This window comes from Vicugna pacos, chromosome 5 (assembly GCF_048564905.1).
Source record: "Vicugna pacos chromosome 5, VicPac4, whole genome shotgun sequence".
Taxonomy (NCBI): Eukaryota; Metazoa; Chordata; class Mammalia; order Artiodactyla; family Camelidae; genus Vicugna; species Vicugna pacos.
The window spans coordinates 82,036,791-82,062,047 of NC_132991.1; the positions used below are offsets into that span (position 1 = coordinate 82,036,791).

Consider the following 25,257-nt stretch of genomic DNA (forward strand, 5'->3'; position numbering starts at 1 on the left):
CTATGAATGAAGGGCACCAAAGAGCAAGAGGAACTTTGCGTGAAAGAAAGCACGGCCACTGGAGGTCCGAGATGCCATCCTTCCCACCCTGACCTCATGCAGTTCCTGTTTCATGATTTCCTGGAAGAAGAGCAGAGAAGCCATAGTGGTGTGGGTCTCCCCTCCCAACGTCAAGAGGACTGACATCCTGAATGAACCCCAAACTCCCTGATAGGCATGAAAGATGTTTACTGCTTAGTGTTTCAAATAACATAAAGTTTTAAAAAAATTTTCATTGGAGACAGATTCGTGGCTGGTTCTTTCACCTTACCTTGTAGGTTTGGATTTGCTTCTTCCGAGGAGGGAAGTATGAAAGCTCTCTACAGAAGATTGTCACAGTCCACTATCCATAAGGTAGTTATGATGAGTTTGTAGAGTTCCCAATGGCACAGCCTTGGGCCCAAAGAAACAGACCTCGTTTGTCCAGGTAGGGGGTATGGTGCTTGGGTATTTATTATTACTATTAATTATTATTACTTTTAAATCCACTTTCCTTTTCTCTCCAGCCCCGCATATCATCGCCACCCACCAGCTGGCCCAAGCACCGAGGGGCAACACTGATGGGTCACGTGGCGTTCACCTAGGTTTTATCCACAGTACGAAACAAGCCTTAAAAGCTACAACTGAGTCCTTCAAAAATGTTCCTGGGCACGATCTGCATTCCAGTGAAAGAAGGATGACTGTAGTTTATGCCACGAACAAAACACTATGGTTGTAATTCCAAGTGGAGAGAGGATCAAGGATGTCTCGGGGAAGCTCAGTGTCTGGCAGCAAATACGGAATCAAAACTCGAAGGTGATGTTCTATGTCTATAGGTACATGTATCTTACAAACTGATGATGGCCGGAAGTATGTCCAAGAAACAATTTGTTCCAGGTCTAATTCAAGCAACGGTTGTCATTTCTGTAAGCCCCGCGCAGTTTCAGCAACCTGTACACCAAGCAACACTGCAGATAAATTTTTTTTTCCTTTAATTTCAGAGGGCGAAGACGAAGTAAAAAAAGTGCAGTTCTTCAATTAAAGTGCATGGATGAGGTAAACTAATTTCAAGAGTTTTGAGTTTATTCAATACTGGCTCAGACAGGAACCATTCTGCCATGTATCTGCTGCATTTGGGTTCTCATCGCCTGGACGCTGCTCAAAATCTTATTCTGGTGTGTGACAGCCGTGATGCCAATTCTGGCCAGGTCACTGTAAGCAGAGGGAGGAAAGGAGGGAGAGGAAAACATCATGAGGGCTGAGGATCTCTTTTCTGGGCTTCATGCAGACACACATTTGAATCAGCCACAATTCACAGCACAACAAGGCAGGTGTATTAAAAATGTTTAATTAAGCAATTGAATGCAACAATGTAGGTGCTTTATAGAGGCTGGGAAAAATTACACTCAGTCAATCAAAATGAAAGGCATTCCAGTTTTCTTTTTTTTTTTATGAGTAGGATGATTATGCAGCTCAAAGCGAAAAAAAAAAAAAGGGGAAATACTATTAAATCTAGATTTACCCTTTCGTGTTACATCGCTGAGTACTTACTCCTGGTTCATGTGCACAACTGCCTCGAGAGTGGTATAGCCAGCAGCAGTGAAGTTATCCTTATACCGGTCCATTTTAATGGCCTGCAGCCAGTCACCCACCGATACCACGGCGGAGAACTCAGGGGAGCTTGGATCCAACAAGGCAGTGTTAGGTCTAGGAATGGAATGAGGAAGAGGAGACAGACAGGAATGATCAGTGAGGCGGCCTGACTCAGAAGTCAGATTGTTTAAAACAGGCGAAGGGAAAGGATGTACCAAGAGCAGGCTTGAGATGGAATAACCAATGTCACATGTTATCATGTGATTTTTTTTCTTTTGCCCCTAATTTCACAAAGCTTTTGCAAAAGCATGTCTCAGTCACCCTATTTGTTCTTAACGTCATTTCCCACATGGGTTTTATGTGGACCCACTCTTAGTGCATTAAGGATCAGAGCAGGTTTTTGAACATCCTATCCTGGGGTAAAGACTGGGGGAGCCCTTGTAGCTGAAACCCATTCAAGGCTTCGCAGGAAGGGTCCAGTCCCTGCCAGCCCTGAATGTTACAGACTTGAGTTCAGCAACTATGGCAACCCTAGTGAAGGATGAGGAAGGAAGACTGGGAGCCTGCAACCCGCCAGGCTTGATGGAAGCAGGGAAAACAGCAAGAGTTCAAGTCCGGCATGTTTCCAGACAGGTCTGCAGGCAGGCTCGGTGCATTCAGACAAACTTGGGACAGCAGGGAGTTAATCCCCTCTTTAATCAACCCAGGCCTGACCAGCACGTGTGCCAAGACCGGCAGGAAGAATGCCCACTTTGATCACTGTTTGGATGGCGGAATGCGCTTCTCGTCTTCCCTGGCCGGGGCTCCTAAAGGATCTTTTCAACAAATTCTAAGCACTTCTTATTAACTTATTTATTAGTTCATGCATTTCTCAGGCCAGGTGTTTTACATTAGATGGTTGTCAAGCATGACTAGAGTTCCAGGCAGGTACTGGCATTCCTCACCATATTCATACACAGTAAATAATCTATTTATGGGAAGTAATTATTAAGAGAATTGTAGTCATCTTCATCATCAAACTACTGAATAATCATAGGGTGGGCCTTAACAGGGTGTTCTATACCACCTTATTATAACTATCTGTGTAGCAACACTACTACTTGTTATGTTATATTTTCTTGAACTCCCTTTCCTTAGAAATCACAGGATATAGTTGATCTTAACATTTTGACCTGATTTTCCCCATGAGGCTCTGTTGCTTGAATACAAACATTTAAATCAAACTTATATCATCACTCCTGAATTTTCAACCGAAAAAATCCTTTCCTTATAAAAACAAAGTTGAGTCAATCTAGGGGGAGGGGATAGCTCAAGTGGTAGAGTGCGTGCTGAGCATGCAGGAGATCCTGGGTTCAATCCCCAGCACCTCCTCTAAGAGTAAATAAGTAAATCTAATTACCTCCCCCCACCAAAAAAAAAAAAGTATATCCCCATTTTAATCAATCTAATGACTTAACTTTCTACATAGCAGAATTAATCCAATCTACTTTACATTTTCATTTTTACCTACGTTATTTTGATTGGCATTACTTCTTTTTTACATAAATATGTTAACAGAGACTTGTTTTAGCAATCAGTTTTGTGACCGAATAACAGCTTGTCTTGGTGACTCTTATGTCCATTATTTCAATTAAACTCAATTTTCTGAGAAAAAGGGCAGATTTTTATGGAAAGAATAACCAAGATTTCATGCTTTCCCCAATTTTTAGCCAATAACAAATATGACCACATGAAATTGTAGACATGAGTGTCAAATTTTACCAGTAATGTTTTCTATTAGACAAAGACCAACAGTTTGCATTTAATTCTAACTTTAAGCCAAGAGCATTAAAATAGCAACCTGTAGGCTCTAGGTCTCTGTCAAGGTCAAAATGACCTGAGAATGAAAATATCCTTACTCAATATCAATTAACTCCAAGGGGCATTCCCAAGCTTGTTCTGGAAGTCTCTGTGCTCTTTGTGCAACACCGTGACATTTGCCTAATTTTGTGCTCAATCACATACCATGTTATACTACATCCCATTATCTGCAAGCAATAATAAACATCAAAGCTGTTTAAGTGCCTTCCATGAGAAAAGTGTCCAAGTGAGAAAAGTGTATCCAATAACTCAATTTGTTCTGCACTTTGGTGCAAAGCACACATTATGCAGTATCAGCAGCTAAAGAGTTTATGCCAGGAAGAACCAAGGACCAAAGACCTGGGCTTAGGACCCTCAGACAAAACACATGGGACCTGGAGCTGGAGATCTTAACGCTGGAGGAGGTTTAGCTTGGAACGGAAGAAACCAGCTGCACTTGGAAAATGGCTTAGCATCATCTGTTTTCACCCTCTCAGAGAAGAGAACTAAAAACAGCCCAGAAATGTTAGGAGATTCTGTTTTTAAGGTCATATAGCTACTGAGTGGCAGAAGTAAGATGTGAATTCAGCCCAGTATTATTTCAGAAAAGTATGATCATTAAGCTCTTTGTCTGACGGTCCATGGTAAGGGATCTAAAAAGTCTAAAAGCGAATAGAGGGTATCTCTGCTGTTTGCTCCCAATTCTTTTTTTCATATCTTGTGATGATAAATGTACTCCTTCTTCTCCATGGTCTGTAGGCTAAGTTTCCAGGAGAAAGACTGAAAGAGAGCACCCTAGTGTTGGCCAAGACTGGAGGGCTTGTACATCGTGGGGAAAATGTCCTCTAATTATTAACTTAGGGTCACGATGAAAGACAAGACTTGGAGACGCACAGATCTGGAGATAAGGAGATGCCTCGCCTCACTCAGGCGTGACCCCCCTAAAACCTGATTATGCCTGTTTTTTTAAGCAACTTAACTCATAAGGATGGTCCCCACTTTCAGATGAGACTGGTATTAGGGCTCCTGGATCCTGTACCTGAAAAGTCCAGTTTCTAGGCAGAAAAGTTTGCAGTATCTTTATCTTCTTTCTGGACGGAAACGCTTCTTTTTGCTCTTTCCAACGAGGTAACTACTTCCTTTCTTTCTTTTTTAACAGGTGGTTTAATCATTGTAGTTTTAAAACCCTTCTCAAATGTTCATCTGCATGCTTCATAACTTGATCAGTTTTTATCTTGATCCCATTTCCTTCTACTCTTGAAAGTCTCACAAAAGAGAAACTTTAAAAACCGAAACCTAATGAATTTCTTGCTGTAACTGACACTTAAAGTTGCAGTGCCCAAAGAACCATCTTCTAATCCTTAGTTTTTGGAACCCAATGGTCCTTTTGTCTTGGCAAAATATAGCATCTAGTAATCCAACCATCTTCCAAAAGTACATTTCATCCCTCTCCCTAAATTTTCAGGTCCAGTCTCATAACATAAACACTTTGGCTATTCCTTTGTCGCTGTTCTTTTTCCTCCAATTTGTTTTGTTTTTTTTTTTCCTTCTATTTGAGACCTGACGGGTACTAGGCTCTTCAAGATGGCCAACGGAACTGCCATAAATACACTCCACTAAGTGAGACAGAAGCCACCCAGGTTGCAGATTGCTATGAAGTGGCCTCTGACTAAAAGGCAGGAATTAAAGTGAGTCACCACTCACCTACCATCTCTAATATATTCTTTCATACATCACTGTTAAGTAAGCATGGCTGACCTGGAGCTCTCGGTCCCCGTCCTCTTCAAGCTGTTGGGGTTGCGGATGAGTTTGTCCAACATGTTGACAATCTGCCCAAATTTAGGCCGGTCGCTTCTCTCCTTCTGCCAGCAGTCTAGCATCAGCTGGTGGAGTGCAATGGGGCAGTCCATTGGAGGGGGCAGCCGGTAGCCTTCCTCGATGGCTTTAATCACCTTTCAAAAAAAAAAAAAAAACCAGAATGGTTATGTTAAGCTGCCAGGCAAGCTGTTATTAGAAGTTCACCCTCCTGCTGGGCAAGTTCCCTGTACATTAAATTGCCAGCGAGCTTGAGCACGGGAACAGCTCCAATTTCTGCACAGAAGCCAAAGCTAGACCTAAGTGTTGCTGGCAACAGGGCGGGCAAGCCAGCTGTTGCTATGAGGGGTTCTCGAACAGCAGACAGTGCCCACCTGAAACTCTCAAGTGAAGATGCATCAGTGTTCCAAAGTGGTTAGAACCCAATCAGATCAACAACACGGTGCTGGCCTGGCCCCCAGAGACCACAGGGCGATGACCCTCTCCATTCTCCTCCCCAGCATCTGCTAAACTCTCTTAGGAAAAGATACTCTAGCTTAGAGTTAGAGACCTTCCTTGGGAAACATTAATAGTTCCTTTAAAATGGAAGTCCCCCTGCATTATTTTAAGCCTGTGACTTCTTGCTCAGACAGCTAATGGGTCAGTACCAGAACCCACCTTCCCAATCCAGAAGACACTGCCTCTCTCTAAAACAGCATATTCCTTAACCTCTTTAGATGCCCAGCAATTTTTACTTTTGGGACCAAAATATACCAATTTACCAATTCTGTAGCTCTTTCTTGGTCTCATTTGGCTGCCATTTGACCTTGCTAAAGGTGTTAATAACTAGATTTAAAATTTAAATCATCATCATAATAAAAGCAACTTATTTTAGGGCATTTATATTTTAAAGAAGACCCTTACAGATCTAAGGAAAGAAGCTATGATAGGTGATAACTGTCTCCTGTCCAGAGTGATCCTCCTGCCTAATAAGCCATAAACCATTTAATGGGCTTGTAATTCTAATTTTTCTAATTCTCATTTTTCAAATCTGTCTTCACAGTATTTTTCTTACTGGCTTTCCTCTAAACTGCCCTTCTTTAGGGTGTGAATCCCAGTAACATAACATAGTATGACTTATGCCCAACTTAAAAAGGGGATGTCATCTTAATTTCTTGGCTACTTATACGCTTTATTTACAGGTATCCTCTGAGGTTCTGGAGGCGCTTTTGTTTGGAGATTTTAAAAAGTTTTATTTGTTTTAAATCAGTCCTTTTTTTTTCCCCCTACTAAAATGACAGCGCCTAGCCAAACCACCACGGACCGCAGCCACCTCAATGACAGCGCCGGATTCCCGCTGTGCGGGGTCTATTACTGCTCAACGATTGGTCTTCAATAGAAAAGACTCAATTCAGTTGGGACCAGTTTCTATGTACCAGTATAACCGCTGTCCCTTCAACCAGGATACTATTTCAGTTTAACAATCATCTTGTGACTTATTAAGCCCTCTGAACCTTTTCCTCCCATGCATTGTTTGCCAACATCCTATTGTCTTACTATTGTTTACTTCTGCTTCCAAAGCAGCCTTCTATGTGTTGCTGGACATGGTGGTATTTATTTCTGGCAATTACGTTAGGTCAGTTTGATCCTCTGACTTTTCTTTTATCTTTCCAGGTGCATGGCGTTGACTCTAGACGAGATGAAAACATTTTACACTGAACTGATGAGAATGCAAGCAACACTGGGCTGATGCCAGGTTCACACAATTTGTTACAAACCCTCAGACTGCCTAGGAGATTCTCATTAGCTCCCTCTCCACTGCCAGCTTGGAAGATGGCTTGTGTGTTAACAAAGCATATTTTCTTCATTTCCTGCTGAATGTTTTTTTGGGGCGCAGAGCATTAAAACAAACATAAACCTTGGTAAGTTTTTTGACATATTTTCCACTGTTACTTTGACTCTATTCACCATATGCCAATGAATTCTACCCACGAGAATTATTCTCCAGTTACATTTCCCATTGATTCCTGTTCTACACAGAATCCAACGCAGAGACAAACACACGTGAATGATAGATCAATATTATTTGTGGGACAGAATTGGCTTCAGATGCTTTTTCATGCATAAAGCCAGACAACTGAAAGTTTAAAACAACAACAGAATTGTTTTTAATATAGTAGAAACTGTCAAAACTCTAGGTCAGAATTATTTAGAGCAGGAAAACCAACAACATCTTCAGATATTCCCCTCTTGAAAACATCCACTCTCAACTGAAAGGAAGAAACGCTTAACTATCAAATAATTCAATGAGTAAATACACGCACTCCTCATTTTTCTAGGTTGTCTTTGTTCCTCTGAATGTCTCTAACTCGAAACTAAATGTTACCGTAAGAAAAGTACTTGAAGGTGTCTGCAAAGCCGCATCTCAGCAAACAATAGATTATACTCCATGCACTTCCACAGTCTTTCTCCAGCCTGCAATTATCCATCAGTTATGCTGGCTGCTGTCTATCTTCCAATGTGCCATGAACATTCCTTTGTAATTTACAGATAATACAATGTCAACACTACCATTCCTCTTAGTCTGGTTAGAGAATTCTTTTTGCCCCACTGGACATGGCGTGCATTAGCTTCTGTAATGAACATTCTTCTACTGATAAGGCAACCAGCATCCTATTTCTTGAGTGTCCCTGGTTTGTCACTTAATTATCAAGGCTTTGCAAAGTCCTGTTGTTTCAGGGCAAGGCGGATGGTCAGGTAACATTCCACACCAGAGAACATTTTTTAAAAGAAAATTTTTTCTAAAAGAGAATTTTTATTGATAAATTGAGTATCACACATTCATAAACACACTCATACTTAACACACGTAAACATTTCTACCTCATGCATATAAAATTAGGAAAGTTCAAAATGCGGCCATTTTATTTTGTTCAGATTTCCAACCCTTCTAGAACTAACAGCGTCCCAGAATTAGCTAATACACGTTCTAGGAAGACCTCCTGGTCTAGATTTGCTTTTTTCTTTCTCACTGGAGATGTTTGTAATTAAATTCTATTACTCTGGAATCTTATTAGTGTCATTACTGAATGCTTTTCTGAAGTTGCAGGCATTGAGGATACTCCCTTACAAAGTCGTCCAGATGGTACATTTAAAGGGATGTGCATAATTTACAAAGGGTCATTTAGTGAAGCCTGATTTTAGAGTCCTCAAGGGGCAAGCTCTAATTACAGCTTTGCCAGCTTTAAAATATTCACTAGTTTTCTTCCAATAAGCCTTTTGTGTCAATTTCATCTCATGTGAAATTTGTGTTTTTCCCATATCTCTGCATTTTCTTAAAATTCAAAGTTTAATTTTGTTTCAGTACAGGTTTGAAAGCTAATCAAGTAAAAATATTGACACCTATCACTACATATCAGGCTATGCATCTACCTCCCTCCCTCCCTCCCTCCCATACTTCACCATTTAGGCTTTGTAATCTTGGTCCTTGAAATCCAGGACCATAATAAGCTTTAGCTAGATTACTAGACACATTTGTATTAAGAATCTTAAGCGTAACGTATCGTTTCAAGCTCAACACTCACTATCAGACACTAGTGTGAAACTTCCTGAATCTCAACGAGAAGACATATATTTCAGAGCATAAAGACTCACATCCTGATTGGACATGTCCCAGTAGGGTCTCTCTCCGTACGACATCACTTCCCACATCACGATCCCGTAGCTCCATACATCGCTTGCTGATGTGAATTTACGGTAGGCAATTGCTTCTGGCGCGGTCCACCGGATAGGAATCTTGCCACCCTGTGAATATCCGAGCTGTAAATTATTCCCCGAGTACACTGATGCGCCATTTTAGTTTCTGAATGGTACTACCATTTGCCAAGCAGGACGACAGCATCCCTGAGACAGCTCTCCAAACAGGAACAAGGGACTCACTTATTCCAACTAAAGTCTTCCAGGTCGAGACGGTTCTCATACGTTTTCTTGAGGGAGGTAAACAACTAATCACTTTAATTTTATTTTTTTAATCTCCCTATTATCTGAGCTCTGCTTAAGGCAATACTGTAGAAGAAAGAGAATTTTAGATTTTACAAAATACATGCTGTTCATGGTGTCTATCAATGGATGTGCAGCTGATAGTAATTACGACTTCTTGTATTCTCTTGCCCAGGAGCACAAAGGCGATACTTAATATTGCTTCTGACATCATCAACTAAGGAAGTTAGATATGAACATTTCTAGCCATCCCACTGTCCATCCAACTCTTACAGAGTATGGGTAACATTTCCAACGTAGCTAGAAGATAATATGCTAAAAAGGCTCTTAGAGGAAGTCGAATAGTAACAGATGTGAGAGCCATTACTGACTTTAATGGAGTGAGGGCAAGGTTTTGATACTTATTATTACTTTTTAAACCTGCAAAAATGGTAAAGCAATTGAATATTACCCAAGAAAAGTTAAAAGGCCTCAAATGCCTCTTGTTTGATTATGCTTACGTGCAACATATTTTCAATGGAGTTTCATATTTCTTAGGGTTCCATCTGGGGAAATTCATTCAGCTTTAATTCACATACTTCAGCTGTTCAAGAGGACATTCTTTAAAAGTTTTCTTCGCTTTATTAGGGCTACTAAACAGGGCAATACATTGTACTGGAAATTGCATTCCTTTGCTGCCGTTTACTCTGAAAACCTAGTGTATTACATTTATGCTTGTTCTCTGCAGCCGGACACTTATACTGCCTTCTGTCTTCTTGAAATATTTAGCTAAGAGTTTATCTATGTAAATGTACCATTCTAGAAGCTTCCTTTAGCTTTCCTTTCTCCAACTACTGGGAAAAAAAAACTAAAAGTCTTTAGTGTGGACAAAGATGCACTCTTTCCTAAACGAATGGACTTAGAATTCAGAAGAGGAGATGTAAAGGAACCAAAACTACAGCCAAAGAAAGTGAACACATCCAAAAGACAACCAAAAAACCCACAGAAAACCAAAAACCCCCACACCCAATAAACTATACAAAAAAACCCCAACGTTTACGACTGCAGATACAAAACGGTGAGCATTAAAGGAGGGAAGTGGCTGGTCTGCTTCATGTGGATTTTAACAGTGTCAGTCCTAATGGCCAATAACTTTTATGATTCTGTGTTTATTCCATTAGGATCTTATATTCAGATGGTCCAGCTACGATAGCATAGCCATTAACTGTATGCTGATAACTCTTAACTGTGTCTTAATCCCAGCTTATCTACCAGTAGTAAAATGAAGGCCATTAGATAGTGGGAAACCTTGCGTAGTGTAAATGTTTTATAAATCCTGTATATACATTCTCAGATTCAGTAGGCAGCCAACAAGAAACAGTATTTGGTCTTGTTTAAAATGAGTTTTTTTTTTTAAATAATAAAAAGGAACCCAGTGGGAAATCTAAAACAAACAGGAAGGACGGACTGAAGGTTAAGTGTGAAAAAAATTCAGTAATACGTGACGCTCTAGTCTGTGGCTTTGGAAAGCGGTCCCACATCCAGAGGCTGTTTGAAAATCCCTCTTGGAAACATGGTTTAAAAATGGATGCCTGGCTATGAAGAGGTTCTGAAGGATGAGCCAAGTTGTAAAATCACAAAAGGGCTTAAACATCAAAGTGAAAGGAAAAGTTTCATAGAGTCAACACCCGGAGGTCGCAAATCCTCCTTACCCTGGTGGTGTACGCTGCTTCCGGGTCATCCTCCAATACTCGGGACATGCCGAAATCAGATACCTTGCAGACCAAGTTGCTGTTCACCAGAATGTTCCGTGCAGCCAGATCTCGATGCACGTAGCTCATGTCGGATAAATACTTCATGCCGGACCCGATGCCACGGAGCATGCCCACCAGCTGAATGACTGTGAATCTGCCATCGTTCTTCTGTGCGGGAAAGGGATGAGGTACGATCTCATTAGCATTAAGCCAAATTAATTTTCACCAAGCATTTATTACTTGGATCTTTTCTGATATCTGTATCCGGTGTGCAGTGAAACTCAATATTATTTCCGGGCCTTTCTGACCAAAGCCACTAATTCACCAGTGGCGTATATCCTAGGAGTGGGTTCGCTTCCTGTGATAGATGGAAACTCTCCAACTGTAATGAATCTATGGCTCAAACAGCCCCACGATACAAGAATAAATCAAGTACTACCCTCCCTGAACATGGATAATTGAATAGCCTTTAAAAATCACATCATTCTCCATTTCTCCACTTCTTCCCTTGCCCCATTAAGAAAACTCCATGAACACAACCAGACAGAATGGATACCAGGCATCTGATAGAGTTTTCCAAATACCAACATTCTTGGGTTTAATACAAAGTAGTCACGTACCCTGAGGAATGCATCCAAGGAGCCATTCTCCATGTACTCTGTTATGATCATTACTGGTTTACCTAGAGTTTTCAGAAAGAAAAACACAAACCCTTGATGAGCACTGCAGTTAATGAGATAAAAATGGGTTGTGCACAATTTTCCTGCCAAGACACCTGTCTTGTGCGATCTAATTTAATTAAAACAAGCCAAGCTTGTGCCTCAGCTGTGGGGAGCTAGGAATGAAATATTAAAAGGACGAGCAGGTTTAAATTCCATCTGGAAGGTTAACCCTTTGGGCGGCCTGTTGATAAGGTCTTTAACAAAAGTGGCCTCCGGTATCCAGGGAACACATGAATCGGCATTTGCACTCTCAAGCAAACAGAGAAGATAAATGGGCAGGCCCATTTAAAGGAGAAACAAATCTTTAGGATAATTCATTTATTTTGTCCCCAGAAGAGCCACTTGCGCAATGTTAAAGAAATCAATGAATGGAGAAACTTTTTTTTTTACCTATTTAGAGAAACCCATGTTACTGGGAGCGGTAGCTATACTGGATACGTCATTCCCCAGACACATCTTAAAACTCAAGCATGTGCAATATTAACTTCTTTCCTCCTGCCTCGCTCAGGTCAGCGGCTATATTCTTTCTTTTCTCTGTCTATAAATAAACTTATTCTATCTGCTTCCTTAGGCTGCCGACTTCAGCAACAAAAACAACAAAATCACAGAGAAGGCTCAATAAGTTATTTCATCCTAGATCGCGATGTTAATTGAGTACTTGAACACTGATACGCCCCATTCCCTTTTTTAAGCAAAGACATCAAAATGATTTTAAGGTTTGGGAGAAGTGGAGGAAATCACACTTTCATTTCACTTTAGTTTTCTTTCTAAGGACCTTAGGAAATCAGAATCATTCTTCAGTTTCTTAATTGCTATGGACTCAAGGTCTGAAATTCTCTTTCTAAAGGGTATTTGTGGGAGTCAGGTGGGGGTGAGGGGGAAAATCTTCAATATTTTACTAACGGAAGGGTTAAAGCAAAGAGAACATAAAGGAGTCTCTGGGAGGAAAAGAATTTAATTTGATAAATCAAAAATATTCACTGCCGTCCCCTGTGGCCTGTTTGGACTTAGACATGCAGTCAGGGAAAATGGGCTGGGATGTGTCGCTGCTGGAAAACCCCCATAATTATTCAAAGCAAACACATTTCCCACCCAGAGCCCCTATCAGATTAGACTCTGTGCTGATGTGGGGAATGGGGAAATGTCTTCATTTCAGAGGCAAACATTTGGAAGGGTAGAAGGTTTTAATTTCAAAGAAAGTCCCATTTATCAATTTGTGTTTTGATTGTGCATTGGGTGTCATGCCCAAGAACCTTTCAGAGGCAAAAATGTTGGATGAAAAAACCATGCGTTAGACATTTTATTTTCAAGTGATGAATGAAAGCTGGCAGAGAAAGCAGAAAATCTTGGTGTAGACCAAAGGATGAAGGAAAGCACTTCTAGTCTCTTCCCTCGGGGCTGGAGGAAGTGGTCCCGGTACACCTTTCCATCCTCCATCAAATATCAATGGGAAGCTCTCGGTCCCCAGATTCATTTGCCCTCTGCATCTGTGACCACAGAGAACAAATGCATCTAAATGAGTTTTAATTAACCTGCCTCCATCAAAAGATACCTTGTCAACGGATGAGAAAGGGTGACTCTCTTGGCGGTGTATTAACACCTCATTGCATTTCACCGGATCCCTCTGAAGTGCGGGGAAGACAGCAGAAGATCCAGAAGAGAGGGGGGTAGTGGCAAGAATTTATCACCTCCCTGTCCATTTAAAAAGTTCCTCAAGGAACTGCTGGTAATGAATTCCCACTCTTGCATTCCATCTTTTCACTTTCACATCTCCCTAGTCCGACTTCTTGATCTTTCTACATTCCTGTTTATGTTTATTCAAAACAGCCATTTGTCAGAATCTTTCTTTGCTCTACAAGAGAAATAAAGATGAATGTCTCTACAAGCAGAGGGGCTTATACTATGGTCCCAGGCGGGGTTCCCAGATGAAGGCAGCTTCTTCCCTGAAACAGGCAGGGATGCAGCTGGGAGGAGAAAGAGGGGAGAGGGGACAGCTCCTCCGGTGGAAATTTTAAATCATTTAAATTCAGTGACAACTGCATTATGCAAATGCATCCAGTCGTTTATAACAGTTACAGCTGTAATAGCTACGTGTTTTAGAGGCGCGGTGGGACTTTAACACAAAGATCCCCTGTTCCTCCTCTCTTCTGCCGAGGTGCTACGAACATCAACTGTCTGCCCCAGGAAAAACACCCCACGCTGAACAGAGCCTCCTTTTGAGAAAATGGACCTGCAGAAGCATTTAAAAGGAATGTTATCTTTTAATTAAAGTAGTGGAGGGCTCTGGGCAGCCCCGAAGGCCGCAGGCAAGAGAAAAAATATCCTGTCTGTAAAACTAATCTTAAGAAGCAAAGAGAGCTATTCTATGCTAATTATAGCCTTCACCTTAGGTGGAAGTTTATATATCCTCAGCACCAAGGTTCCTTTTTTGAAGGATTCCTAAGATGGGGAAAGATGTACTTCTTTAAAGATGTGCTTCTTAAGACACAGCAATGCTAGTTAACACTTAGTTTTTCTTCTTTTTAAATTTGCTAAGCATCATGCTAAACACGCTAAATATTTGATCCAAAATAACCTTGGACAGCAAGTTCTATTTTTATCTCTATTTTACAGATGAGGAAACTGAAAGGCTGAGTAACTAGTCAAGACCACGCGCTTTACCAGCAGTAAGTGCTATGTGCAAGTCTTTGGTGAACCGGCCAATGGTTCTCAAAGGGCGGTCCCAGAAATGAGGGTCTGGTTGAACTTGAGCTCTTTAGATATGCAAACTCATGGGCCCCGCCCTCCGAATCAAACCCCGGAGGATGGGGTCCAGGAAAAGGGTCTGAATGAGTTTCCCAGGATTCTGATGTCTAAGTTTGAGGACAGCTGAATTAGTGTCCACGTGCTCTCGCTTTTTAGTAATCTCTTTATAATCTCTTCTTGAAGCCCATGTACCCTTGTGTCTCACACCCCCTCTGCCCCAGATCTCATGTCCGAAGTCTGCTCTTTAACCACCTCCACTTCACCCACTGCAGCAGCCACTCTGCACCCATGGATGAAGGATGCTTCTCAGGGACAGCTGGAATCAAATTAAACGGCACTTCCTGGAGACACAGACCCAGGCTTCCAAGACCCTTGACTTGTAGTAACTGTAGTGGGTCCTGCGGCTCCTGGAGCTGAGCCAGCTTCAGTCGTAACCATTTCAGCTGCCCTGTTCATGTGGCGTTTTATCCGTTGGTCTTAGCCAGCCTTACAGATGTATTCAGGGCTTGCTTGGCAAAACGCATCTGTTGAGCTGTGTCGTATTGTAACTGAAGCGTGGTTCACGGGCTCAGCGAATGCTAATGGACTAAAAAAGGAAGGTTCAACCAGTGTTACTGTAAATAGGTGCTGAACTGCGACTGCTATAAATCAAGCAGAGCAGACAAGCAAATCCCCCAACATAACAGATTCCTAAGATTCACTCCCTGCGTCTGGAACGGAAGCTTCCAGAACAAGGTGTGGTGAGGTTTTGTTGTGTTTTATACGAAAAGTATTTAAAATTTATTTTGCTTCCCATCTGCTTGCGCCTACCCTGTGACAATCAGTTGAGTCTAGCAAAGATTTGAAAGATGGCGAGGCATACCAAAAATCTGCAATATTAATTTCCCTAAAATCTCACACAAGCTGCCTTGGAAATAAGGCATCAGCCTAAACCATGGACCCATTTCGAGCTGACTACAAGATTAATGACTTGTCCCGCGCTGATTTCCTCCTATTAGCAATCAGTGGGTCTGCTCCATCTGTCATTGCCCTGGAAGGAAAATGTGTGTTTAATTTGCCAGTAACTTCTAACTTGGCTTTGTAACGGGAGTGACCCACGTACATTTGGTGACAACGCCTTCCAAGTGAATGATATTCGGGTGGTCAAACTGTCCCATGATGCTGGCCTCGCTCAGGAAGTCCCGCCTCTGTTTGTCTGTGTAACCAGCTTTCAGCGTCTTAATGGCCACGTAGATTTCTCTTTTGCCAGGCACTTTGAGACGCCCACTGCACACTTCGCCAAACTCACCTGCGGGAGAGAAAAAAAGAATTGACTCTGAACCAGAAACAGTCAAGGTGAGAAAATAATGGCTAAGAGCTAACATCTGTCGAGATTTTGTTATATGCCAGGCCCTGTACTCATTTAAACAGATCAAGGAAATTTCATGTACACAGATATTTATATATAAATGCACATACAATACATTCATATACATTTATATAATCTGCACCCTTACTATATTTAACATCCACAGAGAAAACAGGCTTATTAGACACTCAGACACTTACCAACTCCTATGACTTTTTCAATCTTAATGCAGGATGCATCGATTTCTTTGGCAAATTCTCGAACTGCTTGGTTGGGATCTTCGTATGTAAAGGGATCCACGTAAGTTCTAACACCTAAGTGATAAACATGCAATAGGTTGGCTGAATACTTCTCAGGAACCACTAATAAACTTACGTTGTCTGGGACCAAAAATATTTAGCACGGGCAAAGTTCTTCTAGCATGAGGAAAAACACTTAGCAGAGACCTGTGAACATGTTTGAAGTCTTGCTCTGGTTTGCACTAGTGGGTAAACAAAGAATTGTTAGCTACTTAAGACGCTGTAGCGCTCCTGAGTTCCTGGAATGTCTTCACACTTCAAGGATGAAATTTTAAAAATAATCTATCCCATGGAGGAAAAGAGAGTCTCTTAAGGAAATTTGGAATGCGTTAGCTAAATACTGTTGTCCCAATCAGTCGCTCCCGGCCTACCCACCATCTCCAGCTATATTCAATTAGGGAAGATAAGAGAAACGTTCTCAAATGACCAGGTCACAAGGTGTCACCTTTTGCCCCCTATCTGGACCAACAATGAACAAAGAAACATAGATCTAGGTTAAATGGACAAAGAAGGGTAATGCCCAGTAGGTGATTTGAGGATACAAACTCTATATTGGATTTCCAATTTATTCTGTTTTGGAAAGAAGGTGCTGTTTTGTAAAGACACTGAATTTCACCTGGAAGCTTCCAAGGAAGAAAATGTTGTAGCCGAATTATGAATGGTTTGAATACTAGGAAGTGTCATTCAGCCACACCCCACAGTCACTTGTAAACTACACGTGAGCTCCGAGGCGGCCCGCCCAGAGAAGTCGGGGACACGATGTATTAGTGGGAACTTTCCACTGGCATTCACACCTCTCCTTTCCCTGCTGTAGCTCCTGGGGCTGTGGGATGCTGAGAGGTGCAGGACACTAGTTGGTCCAGCCCCTTTGATTTTCCAGGACTGTCAGTTTTGTCCTCACCTCAAAAAAAAAAAAAAACCCAGCATTTTTGTTTTTAAAAGTCTATACTTTGTACAAATGAGAAAGTGTGGTTTTGGAAGGAAAACAAGATGAACAAATGCAAAACCGTCAGACACTCCATGCCCCTTCACTGCTTTATATGCTCCAGCCAAAAACCTTCCTGGAGGTTATTGTTGTGCTCTTCTACCTCCCTATGCTAAAAGGGTGGCTATTAGCCACTTGTTGCTATTTAAATGTAAATTAGTTAAAATTAAATAAAATTTAAAATTCATCTCCTCCTTCATACTAGCTACTTTTCAAGTATCCAATAGCGCATGTGGTTATTGGTTAATGCATTTAGATGGTGCAGGTAAAGAACTCTACCACTGTCTCAGAAAGTTCTACTGAACAGGGAGTGCTCCGGGCGTCAGCCACCACTGTCCATTTCAGAGTCTTCCATCTTTCTCAGGTCATTCAGAGCTGACTCTCTAAATTTAATCTTCGACCTCATTTGGAACATCAGAGTAACCAGAATCCACTGAAGAAATAATGATTATTCCGAATTCCGTAGCAATATTCTGCGGTGTGTTCGATTCCTTATTCTGTTTGTCTCCCCAGATTTACCTCGTAGCATGAGAAAAACTGTTACCTATTAAATCTTGCCACCCAGTTGCAAAACTGAGCCAGCTCGACCAATACATTTTCAGGGTGAAGGATAAAATAAGGAAAATGAAGAATCTGAAGAAATTCTCCAATATCCATCTTTAATCTCACTTTAAGCAATCACAAATCACCTACTTCAATTTGCTACCCTGAAGTACATTATGAAGTACATTATTTGGATAATTCCATGAAAGGAATATACTATTAATGGCCACAGGAATATTATTTAGACATTTTGAAACAGAAAACATGAGACGTGCTCTAAAAATAAAATTATTCTGTACCTTGATTCAAATGTTTCTCTTCATCTGCTTCTTGTTTTGCTTTGCTGTATTTACTCCGTCTATTGAAAGTTAAAAAAGAACATTTTCAAAAGCTGTAAGCCACAAGCTCTTTGCTACCATCATGTAAGTCAGGCAGATATTGCATGCCCATTTCACAGATGAGAAAACTGAGGTTTGTGGGAGGTGAAATAACAGGATGAAGACTTGTCACCTTGGTAGTAAATAATGGTTTCAAGCACTGCTAGTCAGACCCTCTGCTCTGAATCACAGTATTAAGCTGAGGTGATAAAGCAAACATTTTTATAATATAATTATAATTTTAAATCCCCAGGAGAAATCTGTTTTATTGAAAACAGATTATAAGTTTATCGGCTAATTTCCATATATATATACACACACACATATATATATTCTGAATTAAAGTACGTTTCCCCAGGTGAATTCTGCATAAATCAAATAGCAGTAACAATCAGCATGTGATAAGTAATAATAAACCCTGTTGCTATCAACACAATAACCACTACCATAAAAAAACTTCATTATCATATTATATGGTATTCTTAAAACAATAGCTTTGTGGTCACTGGCTTCAGCCGCTGCATACAAATTCCTAAATTATTAATGACCATTTAAAAGGTAAATATTTGCTTGGCACTGGATTACGTTCCTTAAGAGTTTGTAGAAAACTTGGGCAAGAATAAAAATAAATTTCCATTTGTAGCCTAATTCCTTTTTCCAAAAAACGATGTACGGTTTAGAGTTGGCATTCTGCTCTCAGTGCCCAACAGGAGTGAGATCTGGCTTGGTTATAAAAGTCTTGGGAAAAAGAAATCTTGAATATATATAAATCTTGAATCAGTAATCTTGACACATTTTTTATATATATATATATATGTGCATGTTTACGTGTGTGTATGTGTACGTATGTTTAGGTAAATTGGAAAATCAACTCAGTTGATATTAGAACGCTCTAAAGTTTGGGAAGATAAGAACATTTTAGTGAATAAAATGTGTACATTTACATATCGGTCAAAAACGTCAAATTTACTTTGAAGTTTACAATCGTCTTGTAATTTTCTTAGAGCTTTAAAGACAAAGTAAGTCAAGACTCTTACACGTGAGGAAACCAGGGCTCTGTGGGGACAAAAGACTCCCTGACGGCCACAGTGGGTCTCAGCAGTGTGGCCCTGTCCGAATCCGATACCCTGGATCCCTGAACTTTGAACAAGTAGAGGAGGGCTGGGTGATCATGGAAAAGAAGGGGGGGGGCCACCAGAGGCAGCCCAATCACGGCCATGTGTCCCAGCTCCTCCCCCATATTCCCCTCCTAAGTGTCAGCAAGGCAGGAACCCGCGCTGCAATCAGCCCCTCAGAGCCTACAGATGTTCCTCCGTGTGTATAATTCCTTTGCGAATAATAATACCTTGCACTTTACACTGCACTTAACTTTTCAAAGTGCTCTCCTCACATGTTATCTCCTCCCCTAACTGTTTGCAAAGCAGGAACCAGCTTAGTAAACAGAGGCCTCAGTTACTGGAGTTCACTTCGAAGTGCCTGGAATTCAGTCCCAAATTATAGCTAGCATTTTTACTTTGCATTTAATTTTTTAGATCCGTCGCATCTATCATCTCATCGCATCTTGACAACAACCCTATGAAAGCAATCAGGCAGACAGACACATGCTTGGTCCCACTGTACAGATGAGGACATGGGGGCAGGGGTTAAGTGATTCACCCATGCGCCTCTTAGCAAGTAGCAGGGGCATGTGTCTGTCTTGTCCAGCTCTCTGCCTCACATGCCTCTCACGGTGGAGATGAACTATATGATGACACCTAGTGAGAGCTAATTACAAGTAACATCACATTTTATATCAGTAAGTACACTTAAATTGGATTCCACTTGCACTCAAAACCCATTGCTTTATTGAAGTTAAATAGGTTTAAACATCCTGAAACCAAACATTTGTATGAAAGATGTAGTCCCCTCCATGTCTCCCCCTCGCCTCCCCTTTTAAAGGAAATATAAGAGAGTTAGGTCAGGCACTGTGAAAACAGCATTTTGTGTCAGGGAAACGCGTGGCTAGGTCCCAAGGGTGTGATAGGGTCCTGCCAGCTTGAGAGATTATATCTTATCAGAATTCCTAAAAGCATGATCTAAAATTACAAGTATATCTTTTAAACCGCTTTAGATCTCGAATACTGATTTGAATGTCTTTCCTTTAAAGGGAAAAAAATGCACAGAGCAGAGAAGTTTTTGTACCAACTTTTCTTCCTTCCTTCCTTCCTTCCTCGAAGTATAGTGGGTTTATAATGTTGTTCGTTTCTGGTGTACAGCACAGTGATTCTGTTAGACATATACATTCTTTTTCATTATAGGTTATTACAATCTATTGAATATAGTTCCCTGTGCCATCCCGTAGGCCCTTGTTGTTTATCTTTTCTGTATACAGTAGTTTGTATTTTGCCCCAACTTGAAATTGTCAGTAAGCTCGTCAAAATCCCTGGCAGATACCAAAAGTCAGAAGCAGCCCCAAGGGGCCTAGGAGAGCCGTTAACCCTTTTTACAACAACACACTCATTAAACATGGGCAAAGCCAGAGGAAACGCAAAATGGCAGAGATCATTAATTATAAGGCTGACACGCCCATCCCTTCCTCTGACTTCTAAACATAGAAGGAGGAAGTCAATTAGAGAAGAAGGTGTATTTTTAAAGAAATTTCTTTCCCCGGAGTGTTACTTGGAGGAGAAGACCCTAGTAGGGAACAGGAAATGCAGATTAAAAAAAACACAAGGATTATTGTTCAAAGGCTAATTGTAGCCTATTAGCTACTTAATAATACCTTGAAAACTAAAAAGCCTGAGTCCCGCTCTACCTTTGTCACCTGATGACCCTTTCTCCTTTGGCTCAGGGTGGGACAATGTGTCCGTTATTGTCCTGAGAAAGAAAGCCCACTGAGGCTGATTACCCGGCCGGCCAGCCCGGAGGAAACCATGCAGCCGAAACTGACATCCCAGGCAGATCACCTGAATGGCAGAACAAAACCTTTGTGGAAGGTTTTCTAATTACTGAGACGTGGGCAAGCTGATTAATAAAGGGAAGGAGGGGAGTGGTTGCTGAGTGAATTCCTCCAGAAGGAAACACGGAAACTTTCCATTGCAGGCGTTAAAGCAAAAAGCCTCCTCTTCAAATGAAACTTTGCAAATTTCTCGGCTAAGCCGGCCCTCCGCCAAAGGGAGGGGCTGAAGGTATTAACAAACAATGCCGAGGAGCAGCAGGGGTCCCCCAGTGCTGCCTTCCAAACTATGTGTTGTTCCTGGTACCTTGACTATTGGATAAGACAAACAAAATAGTGGAGGCAAACATCGCAGGGACCCAGCATGAACCCCACTTGCATTAAAATACTGACTTCCCTGATCAAGTGGATGGATTTGATTGATGCGGTTCACTGTTCCAAAACTAATTAGCCAAAGGTAAGTAATTTATTCAGCTCAACTGCAGATTAAAGAAGATAAAGCAATGTAATAACTAGCACGGCTCCAGGAGGACCCTTTCCAGTGTTTAATGGCATCACCCGTGAAGATTCATCGAAGCCATCCTTCTTCTTCCCCTTCCTTAAGCTGTCATTGTTCTTGCACCAAATGATGGCTCAACGCTCTTCCTGGGCTACATTCTGAAATGGTTGGAACTGAACCGCTCGATTTGCACACAAGTTGTTTAGAAATGTTCCCGCAGAACCATCTGCCCTCTAATTGTATGAATTTACATGACTTCGTCAGAGCCAATTTAGGCTAACATTTAAGTGTATTCATTCTTATGTGATCATAATATTCCAATTAGGACACCAGGGGAAGACAGATATAGACTGAATGGTAACCGTTTTAGCATGATGGGAACAGTTCCCGCTCCAAAGTGGGAAATCTTAACCTTCAGAAGAAGACAAAACCAACTTGCAAAGTCTGACTTTATGGCGCGTGTTAGCTTGCACGTTAAATCACAGTCTGCGAATGGTACCAACATCACGGGGGAGACGGGGAGAATTCTGGTGTGCTTCAACTGTCGATGTGAACTTTTGAGGTAAGTCATTTTTTTTCAGTTCAAAAGACATTAAGAGAACCTATGAATGCCAATATTGGAAATCAGGAGAGATGGACTCCTGTCCTGATCAGGCAACTAGCTGTGTGACCTTGGTGTAGTTAACTGCCTACCCTTGTCTCCAGGTTTCAAGTTCCTAACATACAAGATGCCAAGAGTTCCCCAAATCTGAGCCATCTGGGCACCTCCTCCACAAATTCTGCCATAGCCGCTTCATTTTTTTTTTCTTAAAATCAATTCCCTTTTTCTCTTTGATTCTGATGAAAGGGGGGTACTTTATAACCCTAACATAAACGGCAACCCAGCAGCACCAGTAATCAACAGAAGGTCAGTAGAAAAGCCACCATGGCTGGTTATCAGACAATACTTGTCTCTGATCACAAACTATCCTTTAGAACTGAGGGACTCGTCTTGTATTCTAGTTCTTTCTTAAACATGTTTCTCATATTAAACAGTGAAATGCTACTTGGAGAAGACACACCAGCCTAAAGCAACCCAAATTCACACTGTTCAGGATGCTTCTGGAGACAAACTGATGAAAATCATTAGTATAAAGGAGGAGTGGGAGGGTTGTCAGAGGAATTAAACCCAGTCGATCATTAGTCCTGAAGGGCATGACCGTATCATTGCATTTTGTAATGTTACTGTTCACAGTCCTTCCAAAAATCACTTTAAAAAGCAATAACATGGTTACACTGTGGAGATCACAAATGGATACCTACAGGAGTATGAGGAAATGATGCCACGTTGCCAAGACAGTGCGCATCTGTGGTTTAGGATATGATTCCTAGGGACAGCATCACGTAATTACAGGAAGAGCGGCACCTTAAACAACCCAGATAGCAGGTACAATTATGTGCTCTGAAAAGCTAACAGAATCCTTAAATTATAATTTAAGTGACAAGGGACGAGGAAGACACTGATCAAAGATGCCTCTAAAAAAATGTAAGTTAGTCTGCTCAACATAATGGGGTGGTAAAAACATACACTGTATCTAACTCATTGTATTCTGTCTATTATATCATTTTAAATGTGTAAATAAAATTCATAAACTTAGGAGTTTGATTCTTTCACTGAGACCCCCCCAAATGTTTATACTTCTCAGTTGGGCAAAAGAAAATTGGGAAAGTTAGAGATTACTCTGGTTGGCTTCAAGCTCAGGCTTCTCAGTATAAAGTTAATATAATGAAATCAAGGAAACAATTTCTATTAAAAAAAAATCTAGCAAGATATTAGTTGTGTGCCTGAGGTCATTTCCTCTTGCTTAAATGAAAAATTAGCACCAAACAGATTTTTTTTTTTGAGGTGATTGGAAGGACTGAAACTCTTCTCTCTGAGTGGGTCTTTGCTCATCTACCTCTTAAAAAAAAAAATCTCACTTGTCATCAGCAATGTGGGAAGTCACCCCGTAAGGGGTCTGTCTCGAGCATCCATTCTGTTGTCAACTCTCCACGGCTCTGAGAAGCAAGAAGCAGCCCCATCATTTTCCAGGCTAGGGTGTTTCATCTGTTGCTTTCCCATATGGCTGGCTGTGGCGTGGCAAGAAGATTTGGGGAGTACCATTTAGCATCGTTCATTTGTACTCTCACTAAAAGCACGGACCGGACTTTTGTCGGCCCTGCCTGTCTCCTCTCTCCTCGTCCATTCTCATCCCATTTAAACATGAGCAGTCCCTCCTGACAGAGCGCACAGCCGGTACGCGAAGAAATCAGCTGAGTGTGCAGGGGCGGCTGCAAAGCCTGTCAGCTACCTGGCTCCAGGCAGCCTTTCCGTGACAGCTTTATGTCCGACACTAAAGAAGAATCGATAGGAGGCCAAGGGGTTGACATTTCATTTTCTAAAAAGTGATCCATTGAGGACCAATCACCAAGCAGTGTTTATCAGCCTTGGGAAGTGACATTCTTTTTTTTTTTTTTTTATTTAAATGGGGGAGAAGGGACAGGAATCATCGCTGGGTAACCTGACAGGCTCAATTCTCTAAGGTGGGGATTCATAATTGGAAATCCAATCAATCAGCCTTAAATAATAAAGTGATCAATAAAAGCAGAAAGGAAATTAAGTCATCAAGCTTGCAATTCTATTTTCTATAGCTACAGCTTTTAAAAAACTTGTCTTCCTGCATTACATTTTCAAGTGCTTTTCCTTTTTCTTTTTCTTTTTTTTTCAGTCACAGCAGAATACCTGAAAAAAACTTATACAAGGTGACTTGTTTCTAATTACTCCTGTCCGACTGCTGTATTTAGGGCAACTTAAAATGCAACAAAGTAAATCTAAAGGAAAGCCAGACTACAACCAGGGGATGCTTCCAACCAGTATCTTGGTGGCCACTCAAGATGAGACCCATTTTCTGTAAACAAGGGTTCTCCCAAAATGGTTCCGAACATCATGTGGTACTGGATTTTAGTCAAATATTTTTTTGGAGATGAAGGTAATTAATATTTTTTTCCTATTTTTGGACTTTTAAACATCTTTATTTTCCGATGCCAGAAGTTGTTCTTATACACTGTAAAAAGTTCAAATGCAGAAATGTGTAATAACAGAAGCATAAACCCGTGTGATTTCTATACACTCCTCACCGTGCTCCACCCTCCCCACTATCAGATGGCTATATACTGATGCATGTAGTTCCCATGTGTTTCTGAGTCTGGCATGTGGACACACACAGAGTCAAACGGCAGCGGACAAGAGGTCCGTCTTGATCGACTTCCAAAATCAAAAGCCAGGGAAGGAAAGAATTCTGGGAATTTAGACTTTGCTCAGGCCAAGCTGAAGTTTGCAAAGCTTGAGGTATACTGTTACACAGGGTGCAGTGGGCGTGTCTAGACGTACGTTTGTTTATGTGCATCGGAGCAACAGGGATGAGTGTTTGTGGTGGATTTAACTTCTTCAAGATGGAATTCCCTGCTCTAATCAAACAGACTCAGGACCAAAAAGCACTGACAGGATGACACTTGTAGGAGCCCACACGCAATGAGGAACGGTTCCGTGCTGTGCCGGGGGGACCATGACTGATCTCCACACACCAGGACATTCCCGAGAGTGAGATTAGAGATATGATATTAATAAATACGTGTGACAATTGAAACCATCCAGGCAAATCGAGCTCTATGGTCATCACCCTAATTATAATGTACCACAAAGTAGGAGAAAATCATAGTAATTTGCCCAGGCCAGTGGACATAGCCAGAGGCAATGTTGCGACATGAGTGAAATCACCAACAGGAGAGGCAGAGAGAGAGAGATAACGCA

General features: G+C 41.3%; 1 protein-coding gene across 2 annotated transcripts in view; it reads right to left on the reverse strand.

Moving 5' to 3' along the window:
• Positions 1 to 474: 474 nt before the first annotated feature.
• The window catches only part of EPHA4 (EPH receptor A4), a 131,744-nt gene continuing 106,961 nt past the window's right edge, over positions 475 to 25,257 (reverse strand). The window contains exons 9-17 of one of the 2 annotated variants that reach the window (XM_006207206.4): positions 17,917 to 17,975; positions 15,991 to 16,104; positions 15,545 to 15,730; positions 11,596 to 11,657; positions 10,934 to 11,143; positions 8,898 to 9,047; positions 5,209 to 5,402; positions 1,570 to 1,725; positions 475 to 1,230 (exon numbers count right to left, since the gene is read on the reverse strand). In XM_006207206.4, the coding sequence (XP_006207268.1) occupies positions 1,116 to 1,230; positions 1,570 to 1,725; positions 5,209 to 5,402; positions 8,898 to 9,047; positions 10,934 to 11,143; positions 11,596 to 11,657; positions 15,545 to 15,730; positions 15,991 to 16,104; positions 17,917 to 17,975 (1,246 nt within the window). In that variant the 3' untranslated portion in view covers positions 475 to 1,115. Of the gene's footprint in view, positions 1,231 to 1,540; positions 1,726 to 5,208; positions 5,403 to 8,897; positions 9,048 to 10,933; positions 11,144 to 11,595; positions 11,658 to 15,544; positions 15,731 to 15,990; positions 16,105 to 17,916; positions 17,976 to 25,257 lie in introns of both variants that reach the window. The other variant, XM_006207207.4, reaches the window with a different exon arrangement.